This window comes from Nipponia nippon, unplaced genomic scaffold (genome assembly GCF_047370975.1).
Source record: "Nipponia nippon isolate SJK-2023a ecotype South Korea unplaced genomic scaffold, ASM4737097v1 scaffold_1, whole genome shotgun sequence".
Classification (NCBI taxonomy): Eukaryota; Metazoa; Chordata; class Aves; order Pelecaniformes; family Threskiornithidae; genus Nipponia; species Nipponia nippon.
The window spans coordinates 82,384,678-82,402,917 of record NW_028262290.1 but is presented as its reverse complement, the minus strand read 5'-3'; the positions used below and the strand labels follow the sequence as shown (position 1 = coordinate 82,402,917).

Genomic DNA, 18,240 nt, shown 5'->3' with positions numbered 1-18,240 from the left:
AGGGGGAGCAGGAGTTTCTGTGGTTTGTGACCAAAAGTGTTTTGGGAGATACATTATCAATGTAAAATTTCAGTAAAAATTTGGAAGTGGAAAAGGAGCCCAACCTTTTAATACGGTAACCAAAGCACTGTGTTGGGATTCAGGCTGAACTTTCATTTATTTTAGGGTTTAAATAGATATATTAGCGGTGATCTGATAACAAGTTGTTGCTGGTTTAGTCTGTAACAAAGTAATTCAAGAGTTTGCGTGTGGTTATCTGAACTGTTGAGTTGGTCATTTAACAGAGGAAAAGTAAACTGTCCTGTTCATTGCCACGGATTTAACAAGTCAGGCTTGTGATAGGAGCTCTACACAGTATTTTTCTGAAATACCCCTCAAACTATTTCAATTGGAAATCTTTAGAAATCCTGTCCGCTTGCTAGTGCTCTGGCAGATGCATGAGCATTTTTCCTATTCATAACTGCTTTGGAGTGCTTTCATTAAAATAAGTAATTATTGACTGCAAGAGTCAGATTAGAAACTGTGAAGAACAAAGAGAAAATTTAATTCACTCTCTTTTAAGCAAAGTGGAAGTGACATTCTTATGTGAAAATACCTTTTCTGAAATTTCATCCAAACGGCTGCCTTGTGATGTTAGCATAATAAAGTAATCTAGAGATCCTACTTGACTGTTAACTGCTTTAATTTGCCACATGATGATGCCTGGTGCAGAAATAGCGTTCAGGAGACAATACCCATCCACTGAACAGCCCTGCGTTTTTTGTGTATCTTTAGTCCCATTTAACTTGCTGCTAAGCTGCTTGCACTTGCAAAACCAGCAAGCCTGCCCTCCAAGGAAGGGGCAGCATTGGGCGGCTGCTCAGAGTCCCCAAGGGGAGGGAAAGCAGAGCCCTGCAAACAGGGAGGTGGTGAAGCAGTGCTCTTCTGCACATGGGTGCAGGTCGTGCCATGCCTCAAATCCCTGGCTTTGTGGCTCTTAGAGGTGCCAGGGTAGAGGCTAGCAGGAGTAGAATCTACTGTTTATAAAATACTGCTAGGAGTAAGAGTGTGTGACAGTTACTGGATGGGGAAAGTAGTAAGCCTGGAAGTGATGTAGGAAATTATTCTTGCAGCAGATCTTGCTGCTGTTGAGTATCCCAGGGGAAATTTACAAAGACTTTGGGAAGATTTGTCTTCCAATGGGAACTTTTTTTAATAATGGGAATAGTTTTTAATAATGGTGCTGCTTCAGCTCATCGATACCTTGCTGAACTACCTTGAGTTAAGGTGGAACTTTCACGTGGGCCAGCTAATTCGTAGTCAGTCCGTGCAGGTATCTAGTTGTGGCTGCTCCTGGGTTGGGTTATGACACTTGGTAGATGATAAATCTGATCCACTGTGTCTGTGAAGAATTTAGCTTTTTTGTGATCTTGCCTTGGGATGAGGAAGTTGGTTTTTGAGGGCCTGAGTTTCTTCTGTCTTGTATCATTATAATTTGGTGGCAATCTGTGCACGCATTTAACTTGTTCTGCGAAGAGGTAATACATACTCAAAGCACCAGAAGACTGGAACCACAAAATCGGAGCTATTTCAGTAGAGGTTGCGGTTCTTCACGTTTTTGCTGAAAGAAAAAGAGAGAGAGAAGGAATTTTTAAAATAGTGACATGTCCTAAGCATTAGTCCATGAGGTGTTATAGGAATTGTTTTCACCAGCATTGTTTTTGCTGTTCACCAGGGTTCTGTTATTGCCGTAATACACTACCTGTTTCTCTATGATACCTTACATGAATTACAAGGCAATGAAGCCAGCTGACTTTATTTAATAAAAAACTTTTCTTATTCGCAGTAATGACTAATATTTGGAAGTGTTTATTTTTAAAAAGTTATACTTAAGCCATGGGAAAGACTGCCTCATGTTAAGCAAGTCTGTGCAGAAGTGGGCTGCTGTCATCTCTTATGATATTTACCTTTTGAAATAGGAGAAGCAAGAAAAGTCACGCTGTAGCCAGTGGTGGTGCAGTTTTGCCAGTGCTTTATCAAGCAAGATCTGGGAGTGTGGTGATGTTGTTCTGTCAGGTACTTGATCACACAGAAGCTATAGAGTGGATGCTTAAAGTTAGATGGTATCATGTTTCGTGGGGATTTTTTTATTTGCTTCTTTGCTACGGCATCTGTTGTGATGGTGTGCCTCAAGTTACTCTTCCTACATTTTAGTAAGACTTTAGTCAGCCTTTAATAAGGTAAAGAGGAAGATCTGTAGCAGTCTGTTTTATTGGTCACGCTTGCACTGTATTCATGCAATTTAAAAAAAAAAAAATCTCTTCAAATTTTGCCCATGCAATCTGTGCTGAAATACGTATCAAACTGAGGAATTTTGTTCTTGGAGACTTCTTCGTTAGTTATTTAAGAACCCAAGAGGGGATGATCCCAGGAAATTAAGCTGTTGTCTCAGTGCTGTAATTGCCCTGCGATACGATCTTGCGTTGAAATCGTATCTTTCCTCTAGATGGAACCTTCTGAGCTATTGCACAGCATGTTTGGTTTTTTTTTTTTTTTATAAAACACACACATTGAAAGTTCATAGCTCTGTAAAAGGTACTTGAGTTACAGTGAGGAGGAATATTCCCCTCACAGCTAATAAAATTGTCATAATTTCAAGGACGCTGCTGTAGTCCCCTTAGCAAAAGCTCAAAGCTGCTACTTGTGTTGCGTCCGATGGAGGACGAACAGGTGGATAACGGGGAACATGACAGCAGGGTAACAGTGAGAAAGGAGAGCTGCTACACAGCGATAATTACATGTTAATTAGGGAGAAGAGGGAGGCAGGTAGATGTGGAATGTAAGTGCTGTGGAAGAGACTAACAGAGAGGAAGGGAAAACATGGGGGAGCTGATGGCCCCTGGGTCTCAGTGAGTGCCCCCACGGTGGCTTGCTGGAGAAGGGGGCAGCTGCAGGAGGGGCACGTGGGGCTGCGTTTCTGTGGCGTGCAAGATGCTGCTCCCCTTACCCAGCCCTTTCTGGATAGGGTGCTGCAGAGGTGAAGAAAGCTCCAGTCCTGCTGTCAACTTCACAGCTGGTTCCCGTCGGCGATGAAGGGGTTGACTGCTGGTGAAGCATCTGTCTGTACAGGGGGACCATGTTACAGGGCTGGAGGCTTTGCAGCCTGGCTCTTAGCAAGTCCACAGCAGGGCTCTTGAAGCCAGGTGTCAGCTTCCTGCCTGTAACCGCAGAAAGGGTGCTTAACAAAATGAAATTAGTATCACAGCGGTAACACCCTACACACCATATGATATATCAACTAATTTCACGTGCCCCAGAAATGTACTGGAAATTCTGGAGATAACATGCTTAATGTTACCTCCTACCTCACTTAATTTGATTTTATTTGAAAAATATATTGAAGTGAATAGAGGGTGACTGAGAAAATGAACAGCATTGCAAAGAGACTGTTGCAAATGATCATGTTACCACAGCCTAATGAGTTAAGGCAATGGGAATGGGTGTAAGCTGCTACCTGGGTGGTTTTAACTGATGTGCTCTCTCATTGCAATGGGATGGAAATAAATGCCTTGTCAGCTGCTGTTGTGCATCAAACTAGTAATAAATTAAGCTGCAGAAACACAGTGTTTTGGGAACACCTGCCAGTTCATGTGCTTTTCTTAGGGCCTGCTACCATATAATGGTGCTGGTGTCTACCATAATGTCTGATACTTCTGTTTTAAAAATAAGTAGCAGAGAAGGACTTGGATACTCTACATGGAAATATGGACTCTTGCACCAATACTTGGGACACAGTCAGGTTTTTAGTAAGTTCAGTGAGTCCCTAAGAACGTGTGAGAAGCAGCTGTAGACCAGCGCTCGTAGGCGTTGCTGTGCAGCTGTAAGTGGTGTTAAGGCAGGGATTCGAGCAGCCAAGCAGCTCTGTGCTGTAGGTGGGGTAAGCATGAAAACACGACGGAGGTGGAAACAACTTTTGCCATTCTGTTGCTTTTGATGAAAGGAAGAAAGCAGGGAAAAATACTAGCCACCTTTATCCAAGGATTGCTAGGCTTTTGCAAACATGTATTTGTTGTCTTTCATTTGGGAAGTGTTAATCTGTTCCACCCTGTGTGTAGTAACAGCTTGGGGGGGGGGGCTGTGTGCTTGCAGACCTACATTGGTTCGATCGTTGCCTCTGTGAACCCTTACAAGAGCATCGCGGGACTGTACGACTGCGCCGCCGTGGAGCGATACAGCAAGCACCACATGGGAGAGATTGCACCTCATATCTTCGCTGTGGCCAACGAGTGCTACCGCTGCCTCTGGAAGCGCCATGACAACCAGTGTATCCTCATCAGGTAAATGATGCTGCTGCTGCTTTGATTATCCCTGCTGGTGAGCCTTTCGAGATGATTTAGGGACACGGATTTGGGCCATGTGGAGAGGAGAACTCCCAAAGAAAGCAGGCTTTTAAACCATCAAGAGTTTTGGGAGAAATTTCTGAATGTGCTCTGTATTGTTCTGTGGACCTCTAACAAAATGTTAATTTTTCTTACGCACCTTACAGTTTAATTTAGTGAAAAAATCTATTGTATTTTTGTGTGTTTTTTGCTACTCACACATCTGATTCTACCCTAAATGCGCTTTCCCCATCGGTTTAAACGGCCTTGTGCAGCTCAGTAGTTTGTCACCACTAGACCCTGAAAGATCTAAAGGAAAAGAAAAAATAACCCACCAGTCTTGAGAAATGCGATAAATAACAATAGCAAAAGAGAAAACCCTCCTCATTTCAGCCTGATTTATCTTCCTTACTTAATCTCGTTGTGCTTTAATTTAATGGTGATTTAACAGCTTCCCATTTGATCCACTGTGTCGCTGGTATTCAGGATCTCGCTGCTGCTGAATGTACGTTGAGAGCAGTTGGCATTTCAATAGCTTTTCACTGCTTTCAGCTCCTCCTTCCTTCTTGCTCCAGAGGAGCCAAAAATGCAGCCAGCTCTTTTCCCTTTCCTCTGCCTGCCAGCTCAGCTGCGTTGGCTTGCAGTGGGCAGCGAAAACCGAAGCCTTGCCCGCCGGATTAGGAGCAGCAGCTCGGTGGTGATGGCAGTGTGTGGCACCAGCCATCAGTCTCCCAGGCGGGGGTGATGTCTGGGGGACTGAGAGAGCTTGTGTTTCCCCTCCCTCTCCTCTCTTGCCTTTTTGTGATTAAGCCTGTTTGCTCTCATCTTCCTGCAGCCAACCAGCACAAGTTAAATGTGGAGAGCTCTTCAGACACAGGATGACATGATTTTGTCTGTCTCCTGATCTCCATGGGAGCCCTTGTGCCAGCCGCGGGACCATGGCACGGAGCAGCCCATGGGGCAGCGAGGAGATGAGGCAGAGTGAGAGTAGCAGCTTTTGCAATAGGCAGTTTCTACTGGCATTTAAGATTACAGGCCAGTTTGCAAGGCTTCCTGGATAAGAGGACGATTTAGCGCATGTAGTTCAGCACCCAAGCTGTTGTTAGAAATGTGGATCAGATGCAACACACCTAGGTCTGGTTCCAACTTTCTGCAAGCTCTCAGGTCGCAGTCCCTGCCTGCCCTCACCTCTAGGCAGGTCCTGCCTGGCAGTGGCACAAAGACAGAGGGGGCTGTGTGTGTTTTTCAGCTTTCTTCAACTGTATTTTTCCTTTTTTTTTTAATTTTTTTTATTTAATACATAGTGCTGTACATATAAAGCTGAGTCCAGGTGTCACTCCGAGAAAAAATGAAATGCACAGAGATCTTTGTCATGCAAAATAGCTAGCCTGGAATCATGATTTCATGGTGTAATGTCTGGTAATAACTTGTGAATAGCCCACATACCCAAATTTTGGGGGCCAAATTAATTTTTGCTGCCTAGAAGGTGGCCGTTGTTATTTTCATTAATGCCGTTTTATACTGGCCCAAGCATTTTACCTTTCCTTCCAGTTCCCCACAAGCTGCCAAGAGAGAAGCAGGTTGTGTCCTAAAAAGGGCATAAGCAGAAGTCTCTGATGTTCCAGTGGAGTCTCCAGCAGTCCCTGCTCTGTAAACCGTGTGCCTTGGTACAGATAATCTATAATACAGAGAAGTTTTGCATTAGCAGTTCCTTTTAAAATTGTTTATTGTGGTCATGGATTAATGATTTGTATAAGTTCAGTGTTTCAGACAAGTGCCGTACTACAACCTAATAAGGGTAGATTGTTTCTACAGAAATTGAAGGAACACGCAATTCAAGACAAAAAATAAAAAGTCAAATCTACTTTGCTAAAACACTGTTATCTGTTGTATCTGTGAAGGAGTCAGAGCAGGATTTTTTTAAATTACTGAAGATTTTCAGTGGCCCTCATGAGGTTTAGAAAAGTCCCTTGTGATCATATACTTAGTTTGGGCTTCAGAAGTGGAGGTATAACAGTGTGCTCGTCATCTTCAGCATCCTGGTCATTCCTGCGTCTTTTACTGGCTTAGAATTAGATGTTGCAACAGGACACTGTCAGGCTTTCTTGGTTACTACTGGCATTTGAAAAAAAATGGTCAAGTGGACCTCTGTAATGTCTGAATTCAGGCAAATATTCTGGTCTTGTATTTAATGTAAGAGATGATAAAAAGGAAAATTTTATTCTCTCACAAAACCACAATACACAGTTACATCCATTTAAAATGAGTGAATTGTTCGTGTAGGCTTCACGTTCTGATATCAGCTCTTCTGATAGCTCCCAGCTCCTGACTTTGGGGTCTAAAAACGCGGCAGTAAGTTGTGACAGCCCCATGAAGCAAGGTACCGACCGCTTTCTTATCATCCTCTGGACTTGAAGTGCCCCCTGCTGGCATCCAGAATTAGTTCAGCTTTGTTTCGGAGCTGCTTTCTTGAGGCATCGGGTTAAAAACCTGTGACAAAGCTTCTGCTGTTTTGAAATGCTTGGGATATTTGTCTGGGTGGGGTAAGATGAGAGGGTTAAGGCAAGAACCTGAATTAAAAGCTGTCATCAGTAGTGACTCAAAATGTAATATAAATGCGAGACAATTTTTCCAGTATAACCACCCAGACCAGAGGTGAAAAGGAAAGAAACACAGAAGACAGGACATAAAATGGAGTCATCCGAAGATGCTTATTTATCGGTCTGTGTTACACAGGCTTATTTTAATTCATGATAATGCTGCATAAAAATGACTTAGCAGCCTAAAATGTCAAGAAAATGGCACACTGAAGAAGCTGCACACAACCTGTGCATTAGAATATGTACACAGTTGTGAAATGGTATTTTCACTCTCCGAGGTTAAAATTGCTTATCTGGCTATTGAACTAGAGTTTTCATGTAGACAAAAATGTCTACATTAACGAATGCTCGGTTTTGTGTTGATCTGAACCTTACCTCAGAGTCCAGTTTCATTTAAAACAGAAAAAAAAAAAAAAGCCCACAACAGTTAAATTTGATGCTACAACAGACATGTTAAAAAAAAAAAAAAATCACATCTGATTTTTCAGCTGGGTGCTGTGGCAGGAGCATGAAGGGAGTCCATCTCACTCAAGTAATAGCTGAACAGCTTGTCCTGATGTAGGGAAGGGACTGAGTTCCCCCATGATTAGCTGATGTTTGGAAGTTGGGATCAAGTTCAAACCTCCATCCCTTTATTGTAAGAATAGGAAAATATCTTTAGGCGGTTTTTTTGTTGCTGCTCTGTTTAAGGTGGTCTAGTCCGTGCACAAGCAAACACATGCTCTTCTCTCAGATACAATAGCAGTTGATCCACTTTAAAGTACTCAAAAAGAAGTGTAGAGCAGTTGAAGGAGCAGCAAGTCACCTTGAATTACATTCAAGTCAGTGCTGTGAGTGGTAAATCACAGTCTGACACCAGTTTGTTCTCTCTGTCATCATATGATGGCCTGACATTTTTGTTGTTGTTCAGCTTGAAAATCAACATGAACCAAAGTACTCTTTGGATGAGACCCAGACTTGTGATGGGAAGACGTTCTTATGAGACTGACACATCAAAATTCATGTGTGTCTAAGAACTATATTTGCTGAAGAAGCCTATTTTGTCTGTGCATATGAGTCTTTGGGGTTTTAAAGCCAGCAGACAGAACTGAGAAGTGATTTAGAGTAGTGTTGATACTGCTTCACTCGCGTTATATCCTTCAGAGTGAGGAGTCTCTCTGTGACCCTTTTTTCCACTGCAGCAGTCTGGAGTCCGGGCTGCTGTGCCCTTAGCAAGATGCCCTGCATAGAACAAGTCATGGAGAAAGTCTAAAGATCTCCTAAGTGGGGGCCTTGTGGGTTGCTGTCACACTTAATATATTCACAATACTGAATGTAGTGATGTGGAATGAGCTGGGCACTTAAACTCATGGGGTGGAAAGGTTGCTGGAAAGGTTGGCTGTGCACTAAAAAAATTCACCCTTTTACTGACCTTGGCAGCTTCTTTTAAGCGTAGGCTTTCTAAGGAGTCTGAAAGATTGATCTCACTTAACCTACCATTAGTGTGTGTACTGTAGGGCTGAATAAACAGCTTTAAAGTTTAGCATGCATGTTCTTGATTGTCATCTCATTAATAACAACTGTCTTTTATAAAGCATTTTGTAAAGGAAAAATGCAGAGCCAACTTGATGCACATAAAATTATGAGTCCTGAGCTGAGTAACACCATGCAGGGGTGAGATCTTACTGTCATGCCAGAGGGCTCCAGGAACCCATCCACTCAGTGCTCAATAGTAGTTGTAAAACTAAATAGAACAGAGCAGTTACTAGTGAATGAATAGAGAACACTGGGTAAGTTCATCCTTTGCTGATATCTGGAGTATTTTGCGCGAGTATTTTTCCCCCTTGCTTGATATCCAGGAGGACTTTGTGGAACTGGAGGTGGTTCAGAGGAGAACAAAAAGGAGTGATCGAAAGTAGAGCATGGCTCCGTATGTGGGAATGGCTAACAGAGACGGGCAACTTGAACGGGGGAGGCTATCCATGAAGTCATGCACAGCAGAGAGAGGGAGCGCTGGGATGAGTTGTTGGTTTCTCCTTCCAATACCTGAACTAGGGGGCATCCAGTGAAGCTAAGAGGAGGCAGATCTGAAATGACAAGACCTGTTCATATGCTTTTTAAAGGAGCATGGCTAGAAACTCATGGAAGATAAACCCGTCAACAGTTACAAGACACATAGAAACCAGGTTTAGATCAGGAACCCTCTGAACAGCAAATAACAGCTTCCAGCTGGAAGCTGGAAGAACAGAGAAGGGGAGTGTCACATGTCTTCCCTGGCCATCTCCATTTGGCAACTGTCAGAGACGGGACACTGGGCAGGTAGATCTTCGGCCTGACCCGGTTCTGAGCCGCTCCTGTTCTAAGAAAAAATCAAGAACATACAATTGTGTATAATACCAACTGTACCAGAGATGGGCACAGGAAATATTTTTCCATCAGCTTCGAATATCTCACTTGTAGAATTGCTCTTGATTATGGTGGGGTATCTCTCAGCTTCCGTAGAAGTACAGATGCTCCAGAGTGTGGGACAGAGGGCGGGGGCAGAGGAGGGATGGTGTCAGTGAAAGAGCTGGCGTTCTCCTTGGCACCCATGTCCCTGCTGTTGAGCTATACACTGCTCAGAGGGTGAGAATTTAGGCAGGAAGAGGTCTGTATCACTCGATGATTTTTTGCACTAGGCAAGGATAACACAAGGGTTTGTGAAGGTCTTTCAAAACTAGCAGTAGAAATGTTTTGCTAGTCCTTTAGTGTACGAGGAGCCAGTATTAAATACGGGGAATATTAAATATTTGCTTTGTTGGCAAAGGAGCATGAGTGGGTGAGGGCCTGTAAAGAGAAAGGGAATGAATACCAAAAAAGCCAGACATCAAGGGTAAAACTAAATGAAAAATACTACAGAATGTGTTTGCGATGGTATGATGGATGAATCATACTCGCTGGAACATATCAGCAGGTAGCATATCTTGTATGAAGTTTTATGAAACATTTTAAAGACTCTCCGATTCTTCTTGGGAAGCACTTAAATCTCAGCTACAAAACTCTGTGTCTCATTATGTTTTCTGAATGCCTCTTCCCTGATTATTTTTATAATTGTTGGCATTCATTTGCAGGAAAATTCCATGCCGCTTTCTTGGGCTGTACCTTTCTTCTTTGCTTCTTACTAGAAAGCATCACTGTACTTTGCTGTAACCTAAAATCACCAGGGTCACCACTCAGCCGCGGCACAACAAAAGACTGTCGAATAAACTAAGCTTGCTCCACATGCCCAGTTGTGCTCCATCAAAGTCAGTGACAAAACTCACGCTTGCTACAATGAAAAGGGTAGGATAACACCAAAATGTACCTCCTTTCATTGGGAGTAAACTGGAATTAGGCACAGCTTAATTAGGAAAACTAGGAATTAGGCTGCAGCTTAGGGTATAATGCTATGACTGCAGATGAAAAGTAAGCAAACTAGACAAACTTTAACCACAAGTTATGTTTCTTAATGGCTCACGGTGTGTTTTTGATTATAAGGCTACATATTTGAAGGGAAATAATATTGGGGAAATGAGGTAAATTTATACCCTCCTTTTTTGGAGTGTTAGTTTTGAAGAGAAATTGAGTATATTGCCTTCTGTTTGTATCAGCAAGATTGCTTATTAACAGTTTGTTTTTAAAATATCAATTCAGCATTATCAAACAGCTTTGTTCTGCTGTGGGTGAAGATGAGAGGTTTTAGTTCTCTGATGGTGATGTGAGATGAAAATTGTATATTTTGAACTCATGAATCTGGTTTATTTGGATGGGCATATAAAAAGTTTGTTTAAAGAATATGTAGCTCACTAAGAATATCAGTATTAATTATACTGGTAGCCTTTATGTGTTATAATATGCATTGGTGTCCCTAACCGCCTCCTTCTCACAGCAGGGCTCCCTCCTTAGCAAGATTGCTGCAATATAATCCCAAACTTTCCCAGCTTAATTCATATTCTGGACTTTCTCCCCGACCGTCGCCATGCCTTTGTTCTAACTGTTTTTCCACCTTGCTCAGAATTGTTGGGTAGTTGTTTGTATTCAGGGAGCTCTTAGTTGCCTCATAGGTGTTCTGTACATCCTTACACAATCAATGCCTTGAAATGCTGTCTGAACAGTGATATGAAGTCTAAAGATAGCTTGCATTTTGTGTTGAATGTCACATTCAGCAAGCTTAAAGGGGTATCCTGCTGCCATTTCAGTATCATTTCTAATCACCCTGGTCTTCCTGACCGCCAGTAATTTAGAGTTTGGAGGGCTGGCCAGACAGAGGGCTTTTCGCCTGGCAGCTGGAACTGTGCAAACGCTTTCCTCCTCTTCTTTCAGTGGCGAAAGTGGTGCTGGTAAGACAGAAAGCACTAAGCTGATTCTCAAGTTCTTGTCTGCAATGAGCCAACATTCGCTGGAGCTGTCCTGCAGAGAGAAGACCTCCTGTGTGGAGCAAGCTATTCTTGAGAGCAGGTACTAGATCTCTCAATACACAGGTATTTTTTCCAGAAGACATAAGCCTTGTCATTGAAATAAGAGCTTGGAATGTAATTAAAGATCTGGGTGTGTTTACTGAACAATAAAATGAAAATTGGAAAGGGGGCAATTTTCCATTAAACAAAATTATCTGGCTGCTCTAGAGAGTTGTGAGCACAGTGGGATATCTTAATGAAGCAAAAAGATGCAGACTTTTGCGATGGACGACGCTTTAGTGGTGGCTTTCATTTTTGTTTGGGGCTGAATTCAGATAATCAGAGTGAGGAAAATGGGTGATGGGAGGGAGAAACCATTGGTTTGGTTTGTATAGCCTGAGGATAAGGTAGAACAAGATACAGCCTGGTGAGGATAAAGTATGCAGGTGGTAAAAGCATGCTGACGAAAGGGAGGATAAGGAGAACTGATAAGACAGATGAGTCACTGCATCAGATAAATTAGGCACACTCTACGCAAGCAAAAAAAAAAACCCTCAGTGTTCAAATGAAGTAACACATGGTTCTATACTGTTTAAAAACAAAGACAATTTGAGATGCTATTACTTTTGTTTATCATGCTTCATCTCTGTTTTACCTGCTGTAGCTTGATGTAATTATTTTTTTAATCGCCTTAGGACAAGGACTATTTTCCCTACATCTGTCTAGCAATTTGCATGTGCTGAGATTTCTTATTTCTATAATTTGAGTACTGCAATGAGAATTGTGTGCATCTTTTGAGCCATGACAGATTAAGCTGCAGAGTAGTTCAGTACGATTAATCTTCCTGTTGCTTGAATACTTGCACCTTTTGATAGAAAATGGAGATGCCTGTTGTTAATAAATTGAGGATAACACTGAGGATGTAGGCATTGGCTGAGGAGGGTGTCAGAAGCGAGCTTTTCAGAGTGCTATTCATTTCACCAGTCCCATGTGAAACTGTTGGCATGCTGGTCACATGTTAACGCTCTGGTCGTTCTTCTGTATTTTCACAGCCCAATTATGGAAGCTTTTGGCAATGCGAAGACTGTTTACAACAACAACTCAAGTCGCTTTGGGAAGTTTATTCAGCTGAACATCTGTCAGAAAGGAAACATTCAGGGAGGAAGAATTATAGATTGTATCCTCATTTGGTAATTTTACCCCTGTTTGTGGGCAGCCCCCACGTACCTGCTCTGTGGAGGGCTGAGAGAGAACTGGCTCAACTTTGTCTGTCCTTTCACCCGATCCTGAAACATACACAATTAAATTGAGCTGATGTAGGTGGGAAAGGGAAGCAGTAACAACAAATTCTGCGTGTATTTGTGCACACGCACACATGCATTTGTGGCGGGGTGGGATGTATATACTCTCAGAGGACCAGGATTTTGTATTGCTACTGCTAGCGTGGCTCATGTGTGTGTTCCTACGTGGTGAGCTAAAACAGCCTGAGTTTTGGGGATAACTTCAGTTGTCAGCTATTGCCCTCATTTATTATATCTAAAGATCAGCTGCTTAGTTCTGGAAAAGTACTTGAAAGAGCGGAGCTGCTGAATTTCTGCAGCGTGAGCATGGGTGGGGCAAATCCTTGGATTTGTCCTGCATTTGGCAAAATTGGACTGTGAGCCAGCTCTACCAGAGCACCAGAGGTGTGGGGATAAGGAATATACCAAGGTGATCCTACCTAGTGTTTTGAACATAAGCCTCTTTTGCAGTGGGACAAATTTAATCCTTAAAGCTGTTCCCAAGCTTTAGGGAAAAGTAAAGGAAAGCAGATGCCATTTAAATTCCAGAACATGAGAAGTCCAGTTTTGATGGGGTGGAGGAAAAGAAGGTGTGGGAACACATTGGTATTAGAACTGCTGCAATATTATCATTGTTGCCACTTTATTCATCTTGTTATGGCAGTAGGCATGTTGTACGAAAAGACCATGATGCTCTTCTGGTTGTCTCAAATGAAAGAATTAAGGAAGATTATAAATAGATTGTGCATTAATTGCTTTTTACTTTATTCCTTGACTGAAGTTTTTCTTCCTGGCTATAGATTTATTGGAAAAAGTAAGTTGATGTTTGCTTTTGCTCAGTTAATTTTGTTTGATTTAATATTTTCTTTGAAATTGTGGATAAAAAAATTCTCCTTAAAAATGATTGCTTAAATGGAAACTATTTTTTACTTTGACAGAATCGTGTAGTAAGACAAAACCCCGGGGAAAGGAATTATCATATATTCTATGCTCTGCTGGCAGGGATAGAAGAGAGAGAGAAAGGTGAGTGCCAAAGCACAAGTCACACAACTGTAGTGGCTCTCTGCTAGCAGTCAGCCATGGTGGCAGCAGTGGAGAATTTAGCTGCAGAAACCCGCTAACCCAAGCAGAGAAATAGGTTATTTATTCAGCTGGGATTCAATGGGTGTGAATTTGAGCTCAGCTTGATAAAGCAACCTGCTCCGTTGAAGAATGTCACCGAGCTGCCGGTAATTTTTCTCCAAGCTTCCGTTGTGGCCCTGGGAAAATTACTTGAGGACAAACATGCTTCATTTTGTTCAAGTTGAATATTTTTGCTGGTACTAAATAACTCCACAGCAACAACGAGAAATAATTCTGGTTCCTCTAATCCTCTGTCATAAAGAATAAATACACTGAAAAAAAGAAATGGCATTTGTATATGTGCAAAATTGCCTAAAGCTGTCTCAGCATCTCCCTTTGGGCCTGCTGTCTTTGCACGCTAAAAAAGTAAACTCCATTGTGCAGCTAAAGAAAGGAAAAAAACAGCAAAATAAAACCCCATATCTGATTTTAATATTAAACTTTGTTTTGTGCATCATCATGATTTCTAAGCAAATGAATTGTGAACTATTTAACTCTGACATAGTAATTTGTGGAGTGCTTTTGTTTTGGGGTTTTTTTTCAGTCGTCCTCTTTTCTCTCCTCATTAGATGCTTTTTACTTATCTCTACCGGAGAACTACCACTACCTGAATCAGTCTGGATGTATAGCGGATAAGACAATCAATGACAAGGATTCTTTCAAGGAAGTCATTGTGAGTTGTTTCCCTAGTTCTTTATGCTTTAAAAATGCTGGAGGTGCAGGTGCCTGGGGCCCATTGAGAGAGCAGGGGACAAAGCCTTCTTGTGCTTACCTGCACTCTCTGCCGTTCTGCCTCTATGTGCAGCTCTCAGAAGAACTAAGCTTACCTACATTTTCTTTACCTTCCTTACCAATACTTGATTTTTACTCTATCATTTCAAAGTGTGCTATAATTTAGTGAAATGTTTAAGGTTTGAAATGCAAAGAGTATCAGTTAGGAAGACAGTAAGGCATTTACGTGCCTTTGCCCTTGCCTACATGGTTTTATATTACAGGTATGTCTGCTTCCGCTGTTTTTCCATTCTAAAGTTTTGGCAAAATCATGTAGCATCTACTGGGTCAAGTCCACAGTGCAGCACATGGGGTCGAAGCAGCTGGGCTTCTGTGACTCTCTAAGTTGCAGCTGGGAAATCCAGTTGTATGGAGTAACTTACACAAGAGAGTTGAAGAAACTGTAAACACGGATTAAAAACCATAGGTCCTGATGGAGTCTTTCTCTGAATGGCTTTATGTCTTATACCCACCCCACTTAGCTACAGCAATTAGTCTATACTGACAGGATAATTGCTAATTGCTTACTATATCACTGAGGTGATATGTGTTAGATTTTAAAAATCAGTCAAAATAATGGTTTTTATGCCCTTCACCAAAATGTTTTTGCTTAGCCATGTTAATCTCTTTGCCAAATTGACAAGTTAATGTGTCGTGGATGCAGCAGTTCTTTTTAGTGTAAAACATCCTCATCTATAGTATGGTGGGAGCGGAGGGGTGTTGGAAAAGTTTATGACTTATCTACGTTATAGTCACACGGCTTAAGCTGATTAGCCTGACATTTAATTTGTGCTAATCATCCCAGGGTAGGCAGAGCATGAAATCAGCTGGGCAGGTGACGCTTGTGTGCTGCCTGCAGTGTGGGCAGGCTCGGAGCAGGAGCAGGGGCTGAGGCTGCCAGGCTGCGTGCCCACAGCAGGAGGCAGGCAGAAACCCTGCAGTTCGCCCTCGCCTGTCTTTTCCTATTATAGTCATCCCCTTTTCCTATTTTTATTGTGATTTAAGTGCTGGAAATGTTGCTTAAGTGAAACTTTTGTGGGAGACAGGGAGGAACTGCACGGTGAGCGTGGAGACGAACTCACAGTGCTGCCGCCTTTCTGTTGTGAAAGGTCTTCTATACAAAATACACCTTCAACCTTTATCTCTTCTCTACTTCTAATTGTGGGATGAGTCTGAGGCTTTTCCATTTGTAACTGATGATTTGTGAAAGATAAAATGTGTCCTGTGTCATCTGTCAGACACCTGCAGCGACCATAACATGATGAATCTAGCTGTAAGGGTATAAAACTGTGATCTGGTCTCAGACAGCCTCATATTAGACGCAAATTTGGGAAATTCTGGTGATTTCCAGGGGCATACAATTACTTACCCCATCTATGTCAGAGAAAGGTGTATGTTCCTCTTCCTGTTTTAATGTTTCTTTAGATAGGGCTTTGCCGTTCTCCTTGTTACATAGTTGAGCCTTGATTGTTGCAATAGTGGTTATTCATAAATTCAACACATTTTATATAGAACTCTTTTTCTTGCTCAGTTTTGCTGTAAGATGTCAGACCGCACTGGTAAGATGTGTGTTTGGGCTTTGGGATTTGCCCAGAATATGCTGCAGAAGGCCACCTCTGGATTCTCCATGGCTGAGACAACAAATGAGCAAATCTTACCTGTTGCAGTGTTTCCTCCCCCATGCCTTGTTTTACCTATAAGGCTAATTGGCAAAATTCGGTAAAAACACAGAAGAGGTTATCAGTTACTCATGCAAATTAGTGAAATTGCATCCGATGCATAACTCAGTAGGGCATTTCAATGTTTATACAGAAGAATTCGAAAGTGAATTACAGGATCCTTACAGTAGGAAAAGAAGATTTCTTATAACCAGAGTGATACTTGCATGTTCCAAGTTGTCCCCGTGATGTATTACGGTGTACTCAATTTGGGATGACACCAAAGGAATTACCTCCTGCCAGCCCTCTGTTGGTCCCGACTTGCCTTTCTAAGGCCTGACAACACAGTTGGTGGTTTGTCCTTGTCCCCATTTTTGAGTCAGTGTGCATGTTATTGAGGAAGCTCACATGTCATTCCAGACTGCAATGGAAGTGATGCAGTTCAGCAAGGAGGAGGTGCGAGAAGTTTTGAGGCTGTTGGCTGGCATTTTGCATCTAGGAAATGTCGAGTTCATCACTGCTGGTGGGGCACAGGTGTCCTTTAAAACAGGTGAGAAGGCTGTGCTTCCTTGTAGTATGTAAATGTTTCTTGAGGTTGTGAAAGGTATATTCATTGCTAGTATATCTGACCATAGCAAGGACAAACAGTAAAAGAGTCTTACTGCTTTTTAGCATATGTAAATGTTGATTAAAATACTATTTTGGGTTTTTTTTTGACAGATAAGTAAAATTAGTTTGCTGCTGGATGCTAGGTCTGAATTAGGGAAGACCTTGGGCACATACTTATTCCATCAATAGTAGTGAAATTCCTTTTTAATCTAATTCCTTCTTTGAAATATTTGCAAACTGATAAAACATAAGTGCTTAAGTATGTTCCTTAACAGAGATCTCCACTGAAGGTATCTTTTGCTAGAGCTTTCAATACCTCAGTTACAAATCTGAAAGTATGTGCTGGTATGTCTAAAGATTGGGCTGGTGAGCATTTTAAATGTTTGCTCAAATACGGCAATAAAGACTAGCATTACATACTGCTTTATATACCACATTACAGCAAAACTGCAAATTATGCATGTACAAAAAAATTTCACTGGTTCTCTTTATCCTCATCATCCTGAGGGAAGCTGAAATGCATTCATGTGGACAAAGACTGAGTTACTGTTTCTATCTGGAAAAGTATGTCAGTGTAAGCAGTAAACTGTTTGAATCCTTCACATCTGACATTAAGAGGAAAACAAATATTTATGACTTACTTGTTATGGATTTCTACTGCTAAATTCCTTCAGTTGTGCGTATTTATGATACTGTGCCTTTTCACGAGCAGCAAAAACATATCCTGGATTATCTAGTTGTGTTTCTATCTCCAGTCCCCATCATTTTAGAAGCATCTTAAATGGTGTTAATAATAATAATAATTTGTTTCATATCCTTATACGTTTAAGGACATATTTGTATTTGTCTCTTTCTTCTACCAGCTCTGGGTAGATCTGCTGAACTACTGGGGCTGGACTCCACACAGCTAACTGAAGCGTTGACACAGAGGTCAATGATACTCAGGGGAGAAGAAATCCTAACGCCTCTTAGTATACAACAGGTAAAGGCATCTCAGTTTTGACACGTTTTTAGGGTCTGTTAAATATATGGCTCGGACTTTGAGTCCAGTGAAGTCATTGGTTGCTCAGGAACAGAAGTTTAGGTCATGCATCAGAGTTGCTATCAAAAATACTAGGTAGTTTTTTGGAAAGGGTATAATTGGACTTCTAGAAATTTCTGTGTATTGCATCCTATCATTCTGGCCAGGGCTTGTAGCTTGGATCTTGTTATTCTTATTAAGCCTGATTGCTTAGCTTTTTTTTCCAAATTCTGATCATGTAGGCTGATATTTTTCATTATGGACATTTGTGTCACGTGTGTGTTTTTGAAAACTTTCAGCAAAAATAATTTTGTTATTTACAAGGAGGGGATTAGAAAAAGGTATACATAACATTATGCTTACCTCTAGAAAGGGGTAAATTAAGGTGTTATTTCCTACCCTTCTCTTTTCTTCCTCCACGCCTTAA

General features: G+C 41.6%; 1 protein-coding gene across 1 annotated transcript in view; it reads left to right on the top strand.

Annotated features, from left to right (window-relative positions):
• The window catches only part of MYO10 (myosin X), a 173,475-nt gene that overhangs the window by 88,694 nt on the left and 66,541 nt on the right, over positions 1 to 18,240 (top strand). Inside the window, exons 4-11 of the mRNA XM_087761123.1 lie at positions 4,129 to 4,316; positions 11,279 to 11,413; positions 12,405 to 12,529; positions 13,433 to 13,446; positions 13,571 to 13,655; positions 14,324 to 14,427; positions 16,604 to 16,733; positions 17,656 to 17,774. Coding sequence (XP_087617249.1) covers positions 4,129 to 4,316; positions 11,279 to 11,413; positions 12,405 to 12,529; positions 13,433 to 13,446; positions 13,571 to 13,655; positions 14,324 to 14,427; positions 16,604 to 16,733; positions 17,656 to 17,774 — 900 coding nt within the window. The remainder of the gene's footprint in view (positions 1 to 4,128; positions 4,317 to 11,278; positions 11,414 to 12,404; positions 12,530 to 13,432; positions 13,447 to 13,570; positions 13,656 to 14,323; positions 14,428 to 16,603; positions 16,734 to 17,655; positions 17,775 to 18,240) is intronic.